Raw genomic sequence first — 19,844 nt, 5'->3', positions numbered from 1 at the left:
ACCACTTGAGGTCGAAGTAAGAGGTCAAGCTCCTAAGCTGTGCTGGCAAAGTGTTTATTTGGCAGGAAGTGTTGGTCGTCTAGTAGTCAATAGAGCCTTTGTTTCCTAGTGGCAACATTTATCTTTGTCTTATAAACATGATATTATTATTTATTATCTTCATTTGTGAAACTAAATCACACTGAAGACTCAGTTAGGAAAGTGTGAGGAAGTGACAGAGTTTGTAACCTGTGTCCCAGCTGGAATTTAACCTGTGGCATTGTGACTACAGGCTGTGATGCACCATTCCAAGGGCCGCTTTTGTACTTTTCACCTTTATATTATTTTCTTTAAACACAGTTCTTTAAAACACACAAAAAACCCTTACACATTTAAAGTTTAGACATGGGTCATAGCATTTGAAAGCCTCTGTGTGTCACTGTAAGACATTGTTTCCACTGACGTATCAATGTCATTAAATTGCTGTATTAATTGATGCTTTTGGCACAGCTGACTAAAAGTATAGTTGATGTCTTGACCTGATCGTATTGTCAGCAAGCACTTCGTTTTCATCGTAGCACAGCAACAAGTATGTAGATGGACTGTTATTGGCCAAAATTTAGGTTGAGCAGTCCGACTACATTTCTGTGTTTTGAAACTTGTATTAGAGCTTATGAGGAGGGTTAGGAGTATTAAGTTAAAAGCACATATATGTATAATCACTCTGTGATTTCAAGAGAGAGCACAATAATAAGGTTATGATTTTCTTATGAAAATGTGTCTGCTGTTGAAAAAGCTGCAGTTCTGTCCGTTTTTATATTTGAAGAGGTGTCACTGAAGGGCTAAATCCAAATTTCTCACTCGCTGTACCAGTGTTCTTTGTGCTTGTGTCTGACGTATTCTGCTTAACGCGTAATCTCTCGGCTCCTAGATTACCACTTGTTACTTTATTGGATGACTTGGATTGCGATTTCCAAATTAAACTCAAACACAGAGGAGGTCAGAGGTTCAGACCAGGATAGAAAATGTGTTGATGCAGCCAAAAAGCAGACAAATCAAGCCAGAGGGTTGTGAATTAAACTGGTTTCTTTGTTTTGTAATAAGAAGAAGAAGTACAACAAAAATGAAAGCAAAGCCCAGTCACCCCTATAAACACTGAAACCTTAAAGGAAGGAAAGCCACTTAATTTGTGTTTGCACATCTGCTTATCAGGTCGCACATCAATCTGGAAAATAAAAAACCAGTTTTTCTCCTGGGAGTATGATTACAAAAGGTCCCACATTCTAGTTAAATTGTTTGTGCAGCACTGAAGGTTTTTGCCTCCCATTCCTGCCTGCACTGTTTATTTTTCAGTTAGCCAGGACTGAAGTTGATGTGATGTCAGGAACCTATGAGAAACTATGGCTACTCTCACAGAGCTTAAAAAAAACATAAAACGGTACAAACAAAAGGACTTCATTAAGATTCATGAATTATTTTTTAGTGTTTTTGTCTCTTATTCAATGGAAAAATAATGTTGAAAAAGCAAATTTCTTCAAAGCCCAAATAATAAGTTTCTCTGACATTTTCTTTCTCATCTTTTTGTCTTATCTTTTTTATTTTTACAAACTTAAACTATTCTTTTTGGTTAAGTAAACACCAAATCGAAAGTATAATTTCCCCCCTTTCTTTCTGTGCTATCGTCTACTTTTACCCTTTATTACTGCAACATCTTCTGTCAGGAAGTAACAGGCTTTGTTATGCATATTAATACTGAGCTGTGCTATGTTATTTTCATTATGTACAGCTATCAGATTGTGTTTTATTTGCCTTCATGTCAAATCTGCAAAACTGTGACACCACGTGTTCAGTGGGTTTCTGGGTTGATGCAAGACAAATGTTACGAATAACTGTCCTAAATATAATATTTATTTTAACCCGTGTCTCTCAACTTAGATTATTTTGGAAGATCTTTTATTGTGCCAAATATACTACGAAGAGATAATGCTTAAAATATGCACTATAACTGACAGATGGATAATATACATCAATATTTAAGCTAGGTTGATATACAGCAGGGTATTGGCTTCTCACAAATCAGTGAGTAGCACATTGGTCCTAAGTTCAAATCTCCTGCCTGCTTTATCTGCCTGTTGCTGTGTGGGTTCTCTTCACAGTCCAAAGACATGCACATTAGGTTGATTGGTGACTCTGAATTGGCCATATGTGGATGGTTGTCTGTCTGTGATAGACTGGTGACCTGTCCGGGCTGCTTTCTGCCTTTTGTCCTATGATAGCTGGGATGGGCTCCAGCCCAACCTGATGTGAGCCAGATAGTGGCACTAGTCCACAGTGCAAAAATATAGTCAAAGGTAATTTTGTCTTTACCTAGCTATTCATTTCTAATAAATTAAGTTAGTCAGAAAAACTGGCTGTTGGGTCCAATCTGATTGTTCATTTCTGTCAGGTATGTTCCGTTCAGATTAAAAGCTGGAAGGTTGGCTAATAGTGTTGACTGTGTTCTACAGTCTAGAGTCCAAAATTATTCAGGAAACCCCCTGAGAGTTGCCAAAGCATACTGCACATTATTTTTACTCAAACATTCCTGTCGTCTAAGGTCCGGACTATAGGCTGTTAGAAGCTGGCACAGAGCCCAAAAGCTTTGAGTTGTTTTAGAGTAAGAGATACTCTGAGACCCTCTTTGGGATTCTTGGGGAAAAAAATCAAAAAACAAAACCTACTTATTAACTTACATATGGTTCACCAGGAGTGGAGACTTTGCTTTATCATATAATTATTTATTTAACACTTAAATAACACATATTGCTCAACCTCAGCTGTGTGAGTGCAGATATGGTTTATACAGCATGGGTGTGCGTGAGAAAGTGTTTGTGCATGCTTGTGCTTGTGTCTGTCTGCACTGCGTGTGAACATGACAGTGGTGGTAATGTTTAACCAAGATGGGACTTTTAATGCATTTCTTACAATCCCGACTTTTATTTTATTTAATATCAAAAATAAAAGCATATTTAAAAATTTGTTAAAGATAAATAAGTTCTCAGATGGTTTCATTCAAATAACAGAGAAACAACAAACTAAAATATTCATTATTTCTGACGATAACATAACTTTGTTTTTTTTATTCTTTACTTAATCATCTTATAAGCCCTCAGATTTATGTGCCCCCGTCCACCCACACACCACCCAGGCAGGCTGGAAATGCACTTACATGTTGACATAACAGTATTGCAGAGCCAATATTTTTTTATTTTATATATAAGATGTGTTACTGAACACCGGTTGTTATGGGGTCTGCTAGTTTCTGTTTCTCACAACCTAACTTGATATGTAAAGCAGCTTTAATGAGAGTATTTAATACTTTTGAACTGTTGCTCAAGTAAACAAAAATGCTTAAGTTGCAGCAACAACCTGGGGGAGTATAGGTACAGAGAACACAGTTGGACTACCACAGCCTTGCACCAAGTACAGTAAGCAAGATGATTCAGCTGCTCAGAGACTCGGAGCAGCAAGCAGTGTTTAAGTGAAGCTTTTAATTCCAAAGATTGCTAATGCACTTTAAACACACAGAAGTCAGCTTGTGAATGAATCAAATATAGCATTCGACGGAAAGACAGTATCTTGTAAAATGTATATGAGATCAACTGTGCAGTCAAATTGGTTGGAAAACCTGTATGTATGCAACCGGGGTCAGAGCAGCAAAGACTGCATTTCTGCAGAGCAGGTGCACATTAGAAACTTTAGTAAAAAACTAGAAGACATTTTAGATTGACAAAATCTAAAAGTAAAAGTGGAAAGAGGGGGAGTAAAAGCACTGCAGCACAGCAGTGCTTTACCAGTGTAGTATGTTGGTGGTGGTGGTGGTGGTGGTGGTGTGTGTGTGTGTGTGTGTGTGTGTGTGTGTGTGTGTGTGTGTGTGTGTTTGCAAGTAAGACGTACCCTGACACAGAGCCCCACAATGCCAGAAGAACTACTCGAGGGTAGGACTTCCCCTGTCTGCACAGTGTGGCTGTGTTTGTGCTTTAATGACAGTTCTGCCATGACCATACCATGTTGGATCTGTGCTCCAGTTCATCATTTCTGTTTGTACTATCGGTGTATCAAAGCAAAAACTTGATACTGTGATGTGCAGGTCTGTGCTCGCCTAATGATTCTTTATTATCTTCTGTCTGATTGCATGCATCCATGTATCCATCTGTGCATACATCTGCACGGCTGTGCTTCTCTGAACCAGGCATGTGTGGAAGTGTGTGTGTGTGTGTGTGTGTGTGTGTGGAAGTGTGGTTGGTTGTGGAGTGAGTGAGAGAGAGGGACAACAAGGGAGGGAGAGAGAAAGAGAGAGAGAAAAATGAGAGAGGTTTGAGAGCTCAATGGGCAAACGCGGTGTCCTGATGTGCTAGGGCACGCTGTTTCTCTAGCAAGTTTTTGCCATTCCACGGGATTCTTTAAGTTTTGGGTAGAGGTTCTTGCTGCCGCTCTTCACATACGATTCAAGCGCCACATGTTCTTCTTGACCTCTTCTGTTGTCTCTAAAGGTAACGTATGCATGCGGGTTGAGTACAACCTACAACTTTAGATTTTTGGTTTGATTTGTAGTGCTTTTACTTCAAAAGTTAGTAAGATTGCTGCAGAGAGTGTTTTTGGTTTTAATTTGGGTTGTTTTATAATGTCTCATTAGTATTTTTCTCACATCTCGTATTCTTTCAGTCTATCGTTGCTGAAATCTTGATGTTGTCATCTTACCGTCTCTTTCTTTATTAAAAATGACGGCAAGAGATTAAATAATTTCCTGTTGAGATCAGTGAATTTAAAGTTTGCACCACTGTATCAGTCTGTAGTGTTGATTTGTCTTTAACAATGGGTCTTCATGTATTTTTCATTATTATTTGTTTTTTTTGGGGGGGGGATTCCCTGGTGATGAAGTTTGTCTGCACATAGAGTCCAGACAATAGCATTATATTGAGACCTTTCCCATTGTTTTCCTTCACTTATTGTGAGATTGTGTGACAGCTGATACATTTTGTTGTCTTTATGAGGTAAGTGTAGCTGAGGAGAATTTTTTATTTTTTTTGTCTCATTTTATTCTCACGTCTTTGATGTCATGGTAGGTCAAAAACAGATTTTCCATCACGTTTTTTTAAATCGAGCAACACGCACTACTTCTTTAACACTGGTGAGGATTCACATGGAAGTTATTGTGATGAAAAAATTTGGGGCTTTTTCGCTAGAAATTAAAAGTGTGGTTTGCAAGAGGAGAAGAAAAAAGTTTGAGTGGAGAGGAAGCGATCCATTGTTTCTTTTTGTGCTCGAGTCCATGTAGTTGACGGCGTCCTTTGTTGTGTGGTAGTCAGATGTCGGTGAGGAATGAATGTCGTGCCGTGTACAACTGCTGGACACTCGTTGTTCATTAAGGTAATGGCATTCCATGTAAATTGTGTCTTCCCACATTTTACAGTTCATTACTAATTGGGCTAACACTATAAACAAACGAATCCACTTTTGAACAGATGTCATAGTTTGACCCATCGCTCATGTGAAAGCATCTTGGATTATTCGAATCGGAATTTAATTTCTATTGCAAAACAAAAAAAAGAACAAAAAAAACAGCTTTAGGAAATGTGAGCTTTATGATGTGGTTTATGATGAATTCATAGAACTGTTTGCGCCTTGAGATTGAATTACATGTTTAGTTTTATTTGCCCGAGTTCTGTTTTTCATGAGTAAATTAAAAAAAATAGAATTTGCATTCGAAAAAAGATAAAAAGTTGGTTCTCATGCTGCGCAAGTCTTGTTTTTCAGCTTAACCTTTATTTTCTTGTAAAACTGCTAAACATATTTCAGCGCCACAGCAACCAAAGAACAACCTGTTGAGCTTTGCCCAGTGTTTGTTGTTGCTATGAAAATTAGAGAGCATCTTTTCTAGCGCATGTCCACAGATGCTCTTTTGTTTTTCTTTTTTTTCTTCCCCCTTTTTTTGTGTGCATTTTCTGCCTTCAAATGTGCTGCTGGCGCTGGTATTTAGATTCTCTAATTTCTTCCCAGTTTACTTTGGTCAGATAAGCATCAAAACACGTTATGCAACTGATAGCGTAAAATGAGAAACAGAAGTAGAAGGCTCCGGTAAGTGAATCGACATGTCGCAGCAGAAACCCCTCAGTTTCCTCTGTTCCTAGGATTTATCCTCTTATTCATTATCATGTAAAACAAGACTCTGTCCTGTTTTGTTTTGGGGTTTTTTTTTTTTACAGCCATTTTCATTTTTATTGTCTCATCCAGAAAAAGCAAACTGCCCTGAGGACTGCTCTGTTTTTATTTAGGTTTACTGCAAAGTAATTAAAAAAAGATCAGCTCTTATCCTGTGATTTACCCGTGTGTTTCCCCTCTGTGTGTTGCAGTTTGCACCATCACTGTGGGCCTCAGAGGACGAGCTGTTTGTGGAATAGATCCAAGATTCTTGTAACTTTTCTGCTAGCCACATCCTGTTCAAACACATCTCTCTCCTCTCGTATACCCTCCTCTCTCTGTCCTGCAGCCCGCTCTTATTCCCTCTTGCTCAACAGACCCTTACACATTTCAGTCCTCTCCCCACATACACACCCCCTCAATCTGGCCCCTTTCTCTTCTTTTAGCTTTCATTTCCCGTTCCTTATCTCCTTTACCTGCATGAGAAGGACAGTCTTCCCCAGTCTTGTCCCAAACTCTCACTACACCCCTCTCCTAATGCTTCTTTTCCACTAATGGGCACCATATCAGAGAGCAGCACCACATTCCCTTCATTGTCACTGAGAACCTCTCTCCACCCCTAACTACCTTGCCAACACGAATATCAACACAATCCAATGGAGACAAAAGATATGATGATGACGAGCATGCTGACAATGGACAAAGGGGAGAATGAGGGAGAGAGGGACAAGGAGAGAGAGGACATGGGGGGAGAAGATGATGGGACACAGCGTGAAAATGGCAGACTTATGCTTGCTGATGGGCTTGCAGACAGAGGTCCCAAGAGCATGACATCTGGCTCTGGCCAGCAGGTGTCCAATGGCTTCACAACATCCACCCCTCAGAGCCCCAGGGAGAGCCCAGGAACTGCAGCTTGCGCTGCGGGTACAGCCTCAGGACCCGGAGGCGGTACTGGATCCTCAGCACCTCTGGGAGGCCTAAGGACTCTGATGGTCCAGCAAACAAGCTTGGACAGGCCCAGAGAAACCTGGAGCAAGAAGATGGACTTCCTTCTGTCTGTGATTGGCTACGCCGTGGACCTGGGAAATGTCTGGCGCTTCCCATACATCTGCTACCAAAACGGAGGAGGTGAGGAAGCAAAACATGTTTGGAGGGGAGAAACGTGTCGAAGGGGGAAGAATGAGACATAAAGTGTGGTGGAATGGAGAGAGAGATGACACGTCAGATCCCAAGCTAAAGCAAACAGGATTTGAAGGATTAGACAGAAGAAAAGGCTCTTTCATACTCACTGCTGTGTATTCTGTAATTCACATTATGTGTTTTATATGTGACAGCTGAAGTCGGTCGACTGCTCTCGAGCTTTGCCGTTATTAAAGACTGAGTTAGATTAGGATGATTTGTGGTACTTCCCAATAAATGCTTTAATAGCTTACAAGGAGTGCCCCAATTAACAAAGTTGTGTATGGATAAATGCTTTGATGTAGCTTATTTCTTGCGCAATCGGAGGTACAAAAAGGTATGTCTTCACAAAGTCCACGCTTGTGTCTGCCCTGCTCTTTCTCTAGCCGATCCTGGCGGCAAACACAACCTCTTTTTATTGAATTTGCAATAATAAAGCCTTTGCAATTTCCTGTGTTCTGTGTGTGAGTGTGTGTGCCTCACAGAGCGAGGCAGAGATGAAGACTCGGGACACACTTGATAGAGGCAACAGTATTAATTGTGTTTTTTTTCAGTGTCTTTCTCCTTGCTTAATAACCTGTCTCGCAGGCAGCTGCTCAATCAGCCCTTATCTTTGCTTTCATCTCACAAAGAGGCACAAGCACCGTCCCGTCCACACACACAAATGCAACACGTGCACATGGAAATAAGTTTACAATCAGATAGCAAGAAGGAAAGAGCGATGTGTTATCAAACACCCCGCAAAAGCCGAAGAGTCGGAGATCTGGCTGCCGTCCTGATGTTCTTCTGCTCATCTGTGTTAGGCCTTTAATTTTATTACTTTCATATTTTAGAACAAAGCCAACATCAACGTCGAGATCCTTTATGATAGGATTTTAGCAAAAATAACTCCAGAAAGCATAATAAATACAGCAGTGTTGTTTTTGAATAGATTGAGCTATATAAATAATAAGCTTTGGCACCTGTTAGGATTTTTACAGTGTTCTTAAATGGTGTGTGAAAGAGCTCAGTTTCTCTTGAGTGTAGTTGGCTTCTTACTGTTTTCCCACAACATGTGTTCATTGTCACGCATTTATTCTCCCTCCCAAATTTCTCCAACGTCTCTGTCCAGGTGCCTTTTTGCTGCCCTACCTGTTGATGGCAGTGTTCGGAGGGGTGCCTCTGTTTTACATGGAGCTAGCGCTCGGTCAGTTTCATCGCAGTGGCTGCATCTCCATCTGGAAACACATCTGTCCCATCTTCAAAGGTAACAGCGAGGGGTGTACAGAGAGAGAACCGATTATAGGGAGAAAGTCAAAAGCAACAGCTTGGACGAAACGTGGAAGAAGATAACTTTAGAGGGACAGAAAAGTTAGAGGTAGGAAAACAAAAAAAAAGACGAAGAAGGAGTTTCAAATCATCCAAGTCCAAGAGACAGCTCATTTAACCTCCCTGCCCCCCCACCCTTGAAGAGCATCCCTAGTTTCCTGTACCTCTAGTGAGATGTTCTGACTCTCTGTTATGGAAATTGTCACATTTTAATGCCAAATGCCAGATGCTCAGAAATTTGATAGTATGTAAACTGTCGTTGTTTGGAAATGTCACACACTCACCCAAAGGGAACCTGAATTAGCTTGAAAAAATAACCCACTGATGTCTGTGAGTGATGTAAGCAGTGAGTGATCTGGTGTTACTTATGTATTTATTTGCTTCAACTCACCCAGGGATAGGCTTTGCCATCTGTATCATAGCCCTCTACGTAGCCTTCTACTACAACACCATCATGGCCTGGGCCTTGTACTACCTACTGTCATCTTTCCGGCCCACTTTGCCTTGGTCCACCTGCACCAACCCCTGGAATACAGCCAACTGTAACCGCTACATGTCCTCAGACCACAACGTGTCCTGGTCCAACACCTCTACGTCCCCTGCCGAGGAGTTCTATACGTAAGTGCATGTAAGTCAGATGTAGTGGCATAGGGGGAGCTCTACGCAGGAGGGAGACGTCAGGTGAAGAAAGGGAGGATGACTTCAATTCCAGGGTTGGTTCTGGTGTGTGGGACAGATTCCCCACCATCATCCCCTAAAAACCCACTTCCCTTACTGGTGGTGAAAACAGTGCAGGGAGACTTCATTAGTATTTCGGAGTACGAATGACTGATTGGAGATTCTTTATGAGTGCATAAGTAATACAGAAGTATGAACCGCTCCTTTAGGAGCAGGTGAGAGAGTTTTTTAAGTACTGGATTATGGGAAAATATAAAGTATCAGAGAAAAGTAATGCTTGGTATTAGCCAGTAATAAAATATAAGTCCTCCAAGAGTTAACCAGGTTTTAATGTGCTGTTTTTGCAGCGATTAAGTCAGGGTCTTTTGAAAAACAATGTCCCTGTTATTCTTGACTGTTCTGGGTCTGTGCAGTCAACGGGCTCAGTCTTATCAGCACAGCGTCCGACTGCTGAGACAGATTCAGGGTTGACGCAGAGTTGACTTTTCCTAACGCAGGTTTAAAAGTAACAGATTCCACAACTCAGTCTGGCGCCAGAATTTCCTGTTTTTTAGCACAATTCATGTCTCAGTTTTTTCATTTGAGCTCCTGGTGCTTAACCTGTGCCCACACACTGACCTTACAGTTTGTTTCTGACTTCTTCTTTTTTTAGCTTTTAAGAAAGTTGCGATAAAGTTTGTCTAAACCCTTTTGAATAGTAATAGTCTTGTCTTACGTACTGATGGTTTTCTTTCTTTTCTCGCTGGTCCGCTCATATCACATTTCCTTCTTTCCGTGCTCTTTCCTTTTCCTCTGCTTTCCTTAATGTTCCAACATTCCCTTGTCTCCAATCCCATATTGTTTTTGTCTTTTATCCATTACTTCTGCATAATATGCCCTTCCCTTCCTGCTTGCTCTCCTCCTCTTCCACTTCCTACACTTCTTCACCTCTACTCAGTTACTTTTTAGCTCCTGTCCTCTCGTGTCGATTCATCTGCATAAAATGTCTTCCTTGTCTCTCCTCTTTGCATTTCATTCAACCTCAACTTTCAACACAAACGCCCTTTCTTGTTTTCTCCTTCCAGCCGGCAGGTGTTGCAGGTCCATCTCTCCCCAGGTCTGCACGAGTTGGGCTCTATCAGCTGGCAACTGGCTTTATGTCTGCTCTTCATCTTCACCATTGTTTACTTCAGCATCTGGAAAGGAGTCAAGACGTCTGGAAAGGTAGCTGAAGGGGTGCCTGCATGGCTGATGGGGGGTGTCAGTTAGAGCAGATGGATGGATTGATAGATGGAGACATATGGACAGAGGAAAAAAAACAGCAGTTATCCTGTCCTCTCTTTACCCTCATTATATTCATCATCGAGTGTGGAAAAGTTGATTAGAAAGGAATGAATATCAGAACCTAGCTAAGGCAATATAAGACCATTTTTAGACATAAAGTTCGTGCCCTTATGTTCAGATAAAGGAGTAAAACAGACTGGTAGAAATAGATTTATACTGTAAATCCTACATTTTTATTTTTTATTTAACCTTTACTTATACAGGTAGTCCCATTAAGACCCAGTGTCTCATTTACAAGAGAGACCTGCTCCAGACAAACATGTTAAAATTGCAACAATAATATTTTAAAAAAGAAGCTAAATATGTCTAATGTGCACAGTCATATTAAAAACAAGTTTGAAATCTGAAAGTGAAATCAATTGAGAGAACTTCAAATCCTTCTGCAATGTATTGCATGAAGACGGGACAGAAAAGGAGAATGCCTTCTTCGCAAGCTCTGTACGAACTGATGGAACGGTGAATGTGATGTCCGGAGACCCCAGTCTAAACTGTTTACGTAACATGTACTCTGATAGGGCAGTAAACTAGAAATAGATTCATAGATAAAATGATACCAATGAACATCCTTGCGTAAGACCAATGAGGACCAGTACAGTGGTGTTTTAAAGGTTTACAATCAGTCATAAATCTTAGTGCTCCATGATAGACAGAATCCAAAAGATGAAGAGTGAGCAGAGGCATTCATATAAATTATGCCACCATAATCCAGGAAGGGTAAAAAAGTGGCAGCAACAAGCCTTTTCCTTGCCATGAAAGAGAAACATGATCTGTTTCTGAAAAAGAACCTCAGTTTCTTTAATAGATGGTCAATGTGTGGCTTGAAGAAAAGATTTTCATCAATCACACTAGCTAGGTATTTGTATGAGGCCACAGTTTCAATAGAAATGGCTTGAGCAGATAGAGAATGAAGTACTGCCGGCACCCTCTTTCTGTTTGAGAACAACATGACTAAGTCTGAGCTGACCCAGCTGAGACTGAATACTATCAAAAGCTAGATGTAATTGTTTGAAAACCATGTCAATGGTACGAGCACAGCAATAAATAATTGTATCATCTGCATAAAAACGAACAGATGCATCTAGATTCTGTGCAACACGGTTGACATAAATAGTAAATAATATAGGCCCCCGGACAGAACCCTGCGGCACTCCATTAGTGACATTTAAAAAAACTGGAAGATTGAGCTGCACACACTGCTTACGGTCCAAAAGATAATTGGAGAACCAGTCAAATGCTTGGACTGAAAGGCTTATTTCCAGTAATCTCTGACCTAAAATACCATGGTCATCAGTGTCGAAAGCCTTTGATAGATCAATAAAAAGAGCTGCACAGTAGTTCTTGGCTCAGCTATGATATTTGCTGCCACGCACAAGAAGAAGGGACAAAGACTGTCAGGACCGGCCAATTTTTTGTGCCGCGGCTCTTCAAAGCCTTACATACCTTTTCTACCATGAAAGGTGTAAAGAAAAGAGTGTTAGTAACCGATCTGCTAGCAAAGTTGTATGCAGGAGGTTTACCATCAGATACTGTGCTAAACAAAGAACAAGAAGCAACAAAGTGTTTGTTTAAAAAATTGAGCATTTCAGTTTTGTCTGACACAGGAATGAAGTCAATAATTAAGTGAAGAGGTAGCTCTGAGGAATGAGAGCTGGCAGGGAGAGACTTTATAGTTTGCCAAAACCTCCTAGGGTCGTTTATACTGTCAGTGGTTAAAGTCAGAAAGTACGCTTCCTGATGGAGGCAGTAAACTGATTACGCAGCTGACAAAAACATAGCCAATCATCATCGGATCCGGATTTTCTCGCAGCTGCCCAGGCCTGCTTTCTCTCATGTAGGAGGCCAGCCAGTTCCGAATTGAACCAGGGCCTGACCTGGCAAAAGGGGCATGTTTGTCCACAAAATAGATAAAACTCTCTTGGAAATATTTCCAAGCTAAATTTCCAATGTCAGTCATTGTAATACGACCCCAGTTAAAACTGAATAAATCGTGAAGAAACGCTTGCTTTTGGTGTTTCTCCCAGCACCAGCTATGCAGTGATCACTCAGGTCCTTGGCAAAAACTGCCAATGTGGAAAACTTCTGTGGCACATTGTATAAATAAAGGGTCTATAAGAGAAGATTTATCTGGGGATTTGGAATTAAGGTGCATGGGGCTTTGAATAAATGGAATTAGACTTAAAAACAAGCAGTGTGCCTTAAAATAAACAGAAACAGAAGAAAGCCAGCCCCAATTAAAATCACCTACCAGAATGATTTCATTTAAATTCAATTCAGATAAAAGTTGAACCAGAGAAGGTTACGTGCTGGGGTAAGCAGATGGAAGCCGATAGCAGCCAACAACTATCATGGAGTGATAGAACAGATTAATAGTTAAGGTCAAGATTTTAATTGCTTAGGTGCCTTTTCTGGAACGGTCAACTGCTACGTCTTTATCCAGTATAGCTTTGGATAGCCAAGTCACAGAAACAACATTATATCAGCACCAGTTGAAGGGGCCCAGATTCTGAACATATCCATCTTAGGAAGCACTCTATGCTGGTGTCTAATCTGCTGGTGTTTCACATACAGCCAGAAGCCCAGGGTTAGGTTGAAAACCAGATAATAATCATCTCCAGTGCAGATGTCACACAGCCTATAACCACTAGTCATGAGTCTAAGCGGTTTAGTTTGCTGCTAGCATGTCCTCCAGGACTTCATTCTAGGGCAAAACAGGGCCAGGTGCAAAGCCCCTGCAATGGCCAGGAAGGGTGACAGCTGCCCAAAGAGCATAGCATCAGATCCGATCGACAGGACACTGAATATTGCCTGAAGGTGCAGGCCCTAGCGGCAACCAGCGGTCACTAGCGATCTAGCGAGTCAAACCCCGGGGATCCTGGTCAGCAGCAGCTGGCCCGCTAGCTGCTGTCAGCTGTAGCTCACTCGTCCGCTGCTGTCAGCAGTGTGTCTAATGCTGTCTAATGCTATCTATTGTACAGTAACATAGTCAGTGAACGCAGAGTGGACCACAGAAACACTTTTTTAAGCATATAAAGGTTTATTAAAATTAGAGTAAAAAAGGTTCTTTGCTTTCTGTATTAGGTAGTTTGGGTGACTGCTACCTTTCCCTATTTGGTCCTCCTGATCTTGCTCATCCGTGGGGCCACCCTGCCCGGGGCCTGGAGGGGTGTCGTCTTCTATCTCAAACCTGACTGGGAGAAGCTGCTTTCCACTACTGTGAGTCTGTTGGTTCAGTGTGACAAGGTCCATCATCAACATATGTAGCGAGCTCAGATCCTGCCCTCTTTCTCTTATTCCTCAATCATTTCTAAACGCGTGTCCTTCACTCCCATCATTATTTGTCATCACTTTACCTCTCACTCTCTCAAAGGTCTGGATTGATGCAGCAGCTCAGATCTTCTTCTCTCTGGGTCCAGGATTTGGCGTGCTCCTTGCCTTTGCCAGCTACAACCCGTTTCACAACAACTGCTACAAGTAAAAACTTTTGTTAATGAGTTCATAAATCAGTGACGTCTGTTTGCTTAATGTCAAAATGCTACTCTGTGTTTACTGAAGTTCAGCAGAAATGTTTCATCTCTCAAATCCTTTATTTAACATATGTCACCATGAATATTGACATATCTTTATTGATGAAATTACCAGAAGGTTAAATCCTTTGCGTAGGCGCTTTAACTTTGTCATCTTTCTGCTAAACACTTGTTTCCTCTATCAGAGATGCGTTGGTCACCAGCTCGGTTAACTGTCTGACGAGCTTTCTGTCTGGCTTTGTCATCTTTACTGTGCTGGGCTACATGGCTGAGATGAGGCAACAGAATGTGGACGCTGTGGCAAAGGATGCAGGTCGGGCCCCGCACCAACACACTGCAAGAAGTTCTTTCTCCAAACTGAAGTTGTTGGAAATTTATTCAGAATAAACGACTGAATCTCCGATGTTTGTTGGTGGAAGTTTGGATGGCATATAAATACCAGGTCTCACTTTTTTTCTCTAGGTCCCAGTCTGTTGTTCATCATTTATGCAGAAGCCATAGCAAACATGCCTGCTGCCACCTTCTTTGCCATCATCTTCTTCCTCATGATCATCATGTTGGGTCTGGATAGCACGGTTAGTTTTCCGATGACTCATTTTAGTATTAAAGTCAGTCAACATTCTTTAAGGTTTGCTCCTCGCATTTAGGGGCGATCGTGGCTCAAGAGTTGGGAGGTCACCTTATAATCGGAAAGTTGCCGGTTCGAGCCCCGGCTTGGACAGTCTCGGTCATTGTGTTCTTGGGCAAGACACTTCACCCGTTTGCTTACTCATGGTGGTCAGAGGGCCCGGTGGCGCCAGTGTCCGGCAGCTCTGCCTCTGTCAGTGCGCCCCAGGGTGGCTGTGGCTACAATGTAGCTTACCATCACCAGTGTGTGATTGGATGGGTGGATGACTGGTTGTGTAAAGCGCTTTGAGGTCTTTAGGGACTATTAAAGCGCTATACAAATACAGGCCATTTACTATTTAATCTAAAATATTCACTTGTTGCCTAACTCCCAGTTCTTGGGGATGTTTCATATTTGTCTTCTTATAAAAGGGAATGCCTCTTTTTCTTTGACTGTGATTTCACAGTTGTGCTCATTTCTCCTTCAACGCACTGGGCATTATTTGTCCTCTGTGTTCAATTTTGAATAACATTCAGTGAAAACAAAGTGATAGGAGTTTCATATCACTATTGTGTGATGGTCTCGTCTCCATAAACCTTTGTTTATCTGCTCGGAGGCAGCCAGGTGGAGAGATCCGTAAGCTCTTATCACGAGCTGATAATCACTGTAGAACCTTCAACGGGGATGCTATGCTGTTTGATTTTATGACTGAGGATATTACTGCAAAATATGTCGGTGTACATGACCTCGAGTTGGAGCAGTTCAACACCAAGTCCAGAAGCAAAGCTGTGTATCTTTGCAGCATTTGCAAGATGAGACAAACAGCACATAACACAGATGTGAAATTTTCACATACATGACATATAGCTGCCCTAACTTTCTTTTCCTTCTGCCCCATCTTAGTAAGTAAGTTTATTTATATAGTGCTTTTTAAGATAAAACCCGTCAGAATGTGCTTTACAAAGGTATTGAAAACATGGTCAAATAAACACACCTGACCTTATTTTCCTCATCTTGATGTTTTTCTTTTTGACCCCAGTTTGCAGGCTTGGAAGGAGTAATCACAGCTATGCTAGATGAGTTCCCTCATTTGCTGGTTAAGAGACGAGAGTGGTTCGTCTTTGGCCTCGTGTGTGTGTGTTACCTTGGAGCTCTCTCTACACTTACATATGTAAGTATATTTGGGAATAATCACATTACTGTCAAAAGAGAATGCAAGTTACCAACAAAAGATGTCATTATTCAGTCTCCATAATTTCCCAAATTCACTCAGTATATATCATAAGATTATAAAAACTTGCTCACACTGGTAAAATAAGCTTGAATTTTGCTGCTCTGTTTTTATGCAGCGTATTGTGTCGCAGTTACCAATCTGCTGAAAATCAGATTAGAGCAGCCTCAGTAATCCATGTATCTCCAGCCCTCATTAAAGTAAGACAGTGACCACCACAGATTTCTGCTCAATTAAACACTCATTGTCTTAGGCTTGGCAGACGAACACTGTTTCACAAGTTGCATAAGTCATTCATAGAAAATGTTTCCGAAATAACTCTCCTCCTGTTCGTCCGTGCCGTGTCTCAGGGAGGAGCGTACGTAGTGAAGCTGTTTGAGGAGTACGCTACGGGCCCTGCAGTCATCACTGTGGTGCTGCTGGAAGTCATTGCGGTGTCCTGGTTCTACGGTGAGTGGTGATTTTTGTGGCGATGGTGGAAATTTGTGACTTTAATGAGAATCGCAGTGTGAATAAGTGATAAAAATACAGTGTAAAGTATAGTTCTGAGCGTCATTTGTGGCACAGCTGCCTTGTCAGTTCACATAGAAGAAATGAGACAAATGTTCGCTGTTGATATTTGGCTCTGAGGTGTTTCGTGTGTCTGTGTGCGTTCTGCAGGCACCAACCGTTTCTGTAATGACGTGCAGGTCATGCTTGGTTTTTACCCGGGTTGTTTCTGGAGGGTCTGCTGGGTGGCCATCTGCCCCTGCTTTCTGCTGGTCAGTGTCATGCACAGCATTTGCACACTTACACTAAGTTGTATTAGTTGCTGGAATTAGCAGTTTGAAGAGTAAGCCCTTGCAGGTAAAATAGTTTTAGCAGCTGTCATTTGCTTTTTAGCTGACATGCCCGGTGGTCAGATTTACCTTTTATATTTCATTCTTTTATTATGTCTGATCTCTGATTTGTTCCCTTTCTCAGTTCATCATCATCAGCTTCTTGGCCTTCCCTCCAGAGGTCAGGTTGTTTGAGTACCAATACCCACCATGGACCACTGTCCTGGGCTACTGCATCGGGGTGTCGTCATTCATCTGTGTGCCCGCCTACATGGTCTACTACCTGCTCAATGCTAAGGGCACATTCAAACAGGTGCAGAATTTCTGAATTCTCTCCTAACTCTGTTTTTCTCCATCTATCCCATCTCCTCTCCTGACCAACTGATATTTCTGGAACAACAAAGGATTGCTTCTGGCCCTTTTCTTTTCCATGCGCTGCCAGGTTTTACTCTCTCCTGTGAACACATGACTGGAGATCAAAGGAACAAGGTGGAGGCCCGGGCCAGAGATTAGCAAGAAAAAAAGCAAATAGAATAGGCGACCAAACACGCGCGCACACACACACCCTGCAGCGGATGTGTAGCCTGTCACGTTGCTGTAACTGAAAGGTGACCGGACGCCGTCCGTCAGCAGCGCTGCAGCATCAAAAAACAAATCAGTCATCAAATTGTGTTCACCAGACACATACCAGGTGTTTTGCATAACACCTTGTAATGCACATTATGCATTGTGAATGCAGAGCGAATGCAAAAGTCTGCATCGTTATCGTCATCACTGATATTAAAATCTTGTTAAACCCTGTGTGAGGGGTTGACAGAAGGGAGGAGGACATCAAAGAGGCCGCTAGACAGACCTTCTGTGCCTGTCGCCCTGTATTGACTCTGCTGCCAGAGCGCACAATGACACCGACACAGATCGACAATCACAAGTCATGTTTTTGTGTACATGTGAACGGAGATGGCGAGCGTGTAAGTGAAACGTGACAAAACAGGTGGCTGTGTTTTATCAGTAATCGAAGGTGTTTTGTGTTCTTCTACATTGTTTCAGAACAAAACAATATGACAAATATGCTCTTTTTAAGATCTTAATTCAAGCAGTGTATATTTTACCAATAGATACTTCTTGATGTTTTTTTTGGCAGGGTAACTAATAATGATACCATTGTCACTACTAAAACTGCTCTGTTTACTCTATATGTCACTATGTCATATATGTCTTTTTTCTTCTCTGTCTCTTTTTTACTCTTTATCCACAGCGTCTGTTAAAAAGCATCACTCCAGTGCCCAGTGGGGACAGCCACAGAGATTTTATTGTCACAAATGCAGTCTGACCAAACCCTGACCAAAAGAAAGGTGCAACTCTACCTACCTGGAGTGCCCTCTTCTGGACATACTGCAAAACTACAGGACAAGGGGGCTACCTTTCACCGTCTTTGCCTCTTTTCGTGCATCTCCTACACTCGTTCCAACCAAGATGTAGAAATTTGAACGGAGTTAGATGAAGCCAGGCGTTAGTTGATATGTCTAGCTTGGTTCAGATCGGATCCTTGTGCGGTTTTTTGTTTTTTCTTCTCAGTTTTGCAGAATCTCTGTGGTCACCTTCTCATTTCTGTCCCACCTAAAAGGGGTCACCAGAGTCACTCAGTGACCAGGTTTTTCTTCAGGTCACCCAGCTCTAACAGTAATTTTATATAATAAGTGATAAGTATGACACAATTTCTTTGATGTAGACAGTAAAACATGAACCCAAACAGGAGATACTGTACAATGAACTCAGTCAGCGAAGGCCAGATAAATACATTACAGTCCACTCTGCTCTGACTGTTAATGGTTTTATTTTTATTTAATGCTGTTAAGTTATGCATTCTAATATGTAGCAAAATTCAGGTATCTTTTACATCTGTTACTGAAGCCAAATATATGATATCTGTTCTGTTCTTGTTTCTAAAGCCGTTTCAATATTGTCGTGGTTTTGTTGTGTTAACTGTCAGCCTGTGTTTATTTGGTGGCATCTTGGCGGAAGGACAGATCTGCAATGAGGTTCCTACACTGTGAAACACTGTCTGGTAGTGGTATGGATGTGTACATTTGTGACTGTGTGTGGTCATGTAAAAGAGAGACTGTTATAATAACCAGTGGAAAGTAACCACTTGTATTCATTCTTGTAACTGCAATATAACACAAGTTTATTTTACAATGTAGCAGTACTGTCGTTGCATCTTTCACCACACATTACCAGACTCAGTGCCGATGGTCTTTGTTTAATTACACTCACGCTCTGCGCTCTGCCGTCATACTGCGCAACTGTCAGTAAGAGAAGCCAAATATGAATCAGAGCTAATACCATCACCAGTATCACAGTCTGAAAGTCAGCGTTACTGCCATTTACTTTCTACCAAAAAATCTGTGTGCCTGTGTGTGTGTGCGTGCATGCATGCTCCAGAGAGTATCTGTGTGTATGTAGGAGCAGGAGTTAAAAATATGGCGAGTACTGTACATGTACATGTGTATTTACTAGTCAGTCTGGTATTAATGTAATCCTGTGAATGCCTGTCTCCTCCTCATTCTCCCGTTGACGTGCGAATGTGTGCGCGTGTGTATGTGTGTGCGCACGTGTGTGTGTACACCTCAGGTAGTATGTTGTACGGGTTAGAGGTGTTCAGCCCCTTTATGTGTGCATGCAGTGGTGTGTATGTGTCCTGTGCTACAAATGTGTGTGTGCGTGTGGGTGGGTGTCTGTGACGTGCTCCTGTTGTCTTGTTAAATGCCAAAACATCTTATGAAGAAATTAAACTCCCTCTTGCCTCGCTCTCTCGTACCTCTCAAGCTTATCTGCGATCCTTGTATGTCAATAAAAGACTATTGAGACTACAACTGTATAGAATAAAGATATATATATATATATAAATATATATATACAAATAAATATATGGGAAATAACAGATAATAAAGATATATGGAATTAAACAATGAACTCTGTCATCTTGTTATCTGTAAGTTTTTGTGTTTGTCCATTCT

The 19,844-nt window shown here is 41.5% G+C and overlaps 1 protein-coding gene across 1 annotated transcript; it reads left to right on the top strand.

Annotated features, from left to right (window-relative positions):
- The first annotated feature begins 4,360 nt into the window (after positions 1 to 4,360).
- slc6a4a (solute carrier family 6 member 4a) lies at positions 4,361 to 18,672 on the top strand. The gene is made up of 14 exons (XM_085371599.1): positions 4,361 to 4,511; positions 6,372 to 7,287; positions 8,450 to 8,584; positions 9,042 to 9,264; positions 10,389 to 10,527; positions 13,726 to 13,860; positions 14,015 to 14,118; positions 14,357 to 14,484; positions 14,634 to 14,746; positions 15,818 to 15,949; positions 16,360 to 16,459; positions 16,670 to 16,770; positions 16,973 to 17,140; positions 18,083 to 18,672. The coding sequence occupies exons 2-14, from the start codon at positions 6,816 to 6,818 to the stop codon at positions 18,155 to 18,157; spliced, it is 2,025 nt and encodes a 674-aa protein (XP_085227725.1). The 5' UTR covers positions 4,361 to 4,511; positions 6,372 to 6,815; the 3' UTR covers positions 18,158 to 18,672.
- The last annotated feature ends 1,172 nt before the right edge of the window (positions 18,673 to 19,844 follow it).

This window comes from Diplotaxodon limnothrissa, linkage group LG14 (genome assembly GCF_057381915.1).
Source record: "Diplotaxodon limnothrissa isolate DT_005_m linkage group LG14, D_limnothrissa_male_GT1.1, whole genome shotgun sequence".
NCBI lineage: Eukaryota > Metazoa > Chordata > Actinopteri > Cichliformes > Cichlidae > Diplotaxodon > Diplotaxodon limnothrissa.
This window is presented reverse-complemented; position numbering and strand designations above follow the sequence as displayed.

Coding starts and splice junctions, on each gene's coding strand:
- slc6a4a (XM_085371599.1), top strand. CDS start 6,816: ATGGAGACAAAAGATATGATGATGACGAGCATGCTGACAATGGACAAA. Junction 10,528..13,725: donor GAGTCAAGACGTCTGGAAAG/GTAGCTGAAGGG, acceptor TTTCTGTATTAG/GTAGTTTGGGTGACTGCTAC. Junction 17,141..18,082: donor CTAAGGGCACATTCAAACAG/GTGCAGAATTTC, acceptor CTTTATCCACAG/CGTCTGTTAAAAAGCATCAC.